This window comes from Microtus ochrogaster, chromosome 10 (genome assembly GCF_000317375.1).
Source record: "Microtus ochrogaster isolate Prairie Vole_2 chromosome 10, MicOch1.0, whole genome shotgun sequence".
NCBI classification, from domain to species: domain Eukaryota; kingdom Metazoa; phylum Chordata; class Mammalia; order Rodentia; family Cricetidae; genus Microtus; species Microtus ochrogaster.
In genome coordinates, this window is record NC_022016.1 from 75,250,534 (window position 1) to 75,253,039 (window position 2,506).

At 49.7% G+C, this 2,506-nt stretch overlaps 1 protein-coding gene across 1 annotated transcript in view; it reads right to left on the bottom strand.

The window, feature by feature from the left end:
* The window catches only part of Cpt2 (carnitine palmitoyltransferase 2), a 25,137-nt gene that overhangs the window by 2,172 nt on the left and 20,459 nt on the right, over nt 1-2,506 (bottom strand). The window contains exon 4 of the mRNA XM_005353534.2: nt 837-2,141. Within this exon, the coding sequence (XP_005353591.1) occupies nt 837-2,141 (1,305 nt within the window). The remainder of the gene's footprint in view (nt 1-836; nt 2,142-2,506) is intronic.

The following is a 2,506-nucleotide window of genomic DNA, read 5'->3' on the forward strand; positions in this document are numbered from 1 at the left end:
ACCAGGCTGGTCTCGAACTCACAGAGATCCGCCTGCCTCTGCCTCCCAAGTGCTGGGATTAAAGGCGTGCGCCACCATCGCCCGGCTTCTAGCCAGGGTTTTGATCTCTGCCTTGTATAACACTGGGTCAATGGCTTAGCTTCCTGACTTCAAAATGGAGAATAACTAGATGTTTTGGGTGCCTCTTAGTCTCAGGGCTTTGTTAAGGGCTACAGAACAGGACTAGGCTATGAGATCCTCTCCAGGACCTGAATTCTTGACCTTAAAACTGTGATGAGTGGGCCTGGAGAGACGGCTTAATGGCTACGAGCACTGGCTGCTCTTCCCGAGGTCCTGAGTTCAATTCCCAGCAACCACATGGTGGTTCACAACCATCTGTAATGAGATCTGGCGCCCTCTTCTGGCATGCGGGCATACATGGAGGCAGAATGTTGTATACATAATAAATAAATCTTTAAAAAAAATTGTGATGAGCTTCTAAGATGACCTATTTACAGAGCCAACACTGCAGCTGAGGTGAAGTAAGAGGGCAGACTTAGAAACCCTAAACTGCCAAAAATGGATCCATGACCAGGAAGGGGCAGGAGAACAACAGCTGAAAGTGACCTGAAATGGGGAGAAAGTTCTCCATAGCTGCTCAGAAGCAGATTCTGGTCTCTAGTGGCTGCTCTGGCTGTTCAGACCTAGCTAGGGTAGGAAACCAAACAAACCAAACACATTTTGGGAGCTGAGACGTGGACTGAACCAAGTGAAGGGTAGCGATCAGCTGCGGGTGGAATATTAGCAAGGTTCGCAGAGGGCAACAAGACCCAGTGTGCTCCCTGCCCATGCCTCACCCATGGCTGCTTCCTTGGTCAGCTGGCCGTGGTATTTGGAGCACTCTGCCACCATGTGCTGAAGCTCGCCCACACTGTGCTTGGAGGGCTGCTTGACAAACGCTTCGGAGCACCTCTTCGTGAAGATGGAGGCTGGGCGGATGGTCTCGGTGCGGCCGTGCTTGAAGGCTGCGGTGCTACAGGACTCATAGGTAGCCACTGTCTGGCCATATTGTCGCAGGAAAGCCATCTGGAAGGCCAACTGGGCCACCGCGTCAGGGCTCAGCTTCTGTTTCTTCAAGAATTCCTTGCCACCCCTATAAAACTGAATGGAGTCAATGGTGAGGGTTTTCATGGTGGCATCAAACTTTTCCTTGGCAGTGGTGATGCCAGCCTTCACAGCATCGCTCAGCTTAAAGCTGAGTTTCTGCACAGACACAGAGGAGTTGGTGGCAGCTGGCTGGCTCCGGGGGGTGATGGCAGGGGTCTGAGTGCTGTCTTTGAACACTTCATTGAAAAACCGAAGCACCGCTACACCATCCCCCCACGCATGCTCAAAGTTGATGGCGGCAGTGCCATCCTTGGCTACGATGAGGTTAAAGGACTTATCAAACCAGCGGTTTGTGCCATCACCATGCAGCATGGTGTGAGACAAATGGGTAACGTCCTTCACCGGGAAGTCATCTAGACAGAGGCAGAACACAGCAGAGTCCACTTTCTTCAGAGTTTCCTCGTTGCCACCATGCACCAGCTTCTGTCTGAGCTCTGCCCAGACATCTCGGTTCTCACTGGTCAGATATGCCAGGGGGAACTCGGGCACAGGGCTGTTGTCTGAGAGAATGTATTTTAGATGTGCCTGAATTTCTGAGGGGCTCACAATGTTCCCATCTTGATCGAGGACATCAAAGACATAGAAGTTTCCTTTTCTTAGGACCAGGAGGTGTCTGGCCTTTGCATCAGTAAAGAGTTCATCACGGCTGGGTTTGGGTAAACGAGTTGAATTGAAAAGCCGAAAATACTGGGACATATCCAAGGGATATGCATTGACCAGGTAGGCTCCATACCAGGACAGGGAGGAAGGAACAAAACGTATGAGTCTTTTGAAGGTATCGGTGTCACTTTTGGCAGGGTTCAAGTGGAATACTTCTGGCTCTAGAAGGCCAGCCCGAAGTGTCTTCAGAAACCGGACAGCAGACACAGTCATGTTGGTTGCCCGGGTGAGCTGGTCGTTATACTCAGACTTCGGGTCCGGATTGAAGGCCATAAATGGATTAAAGTTTAAAACAACAGAGTCTCGAGCAGTTAAATACATATCAAACCAGGGGCCTGAAAAAAGAGAAAACATAAAAGGCTAAGGCAACCCCCAAAAGTAAAATTTAAGAAAGAAAAGAATTCCAGCTCAGGTAGAGGAAACAAACCAACTTCAAGCAGGCGATTGCATTTGTTTGCACAACAAGGTGTGAAAGATTAGAGGATCGCACAACACAAGGGCTTAGGCATCCGATTCTGTCACTCTCTGTAATGGTCTGAGACTCACCCAGGCTGTAGCTGCATCGGTTCTTCTCCTTTTACTACTGAGTAACGCTCCATCATATGGCTATGGCACCTTTACTACTGAGTAACGCTCCATCATATGGCTATGGCACCTTTACTACTGAGTAACGCTCCATCATATGGCTATGGCACCTTTA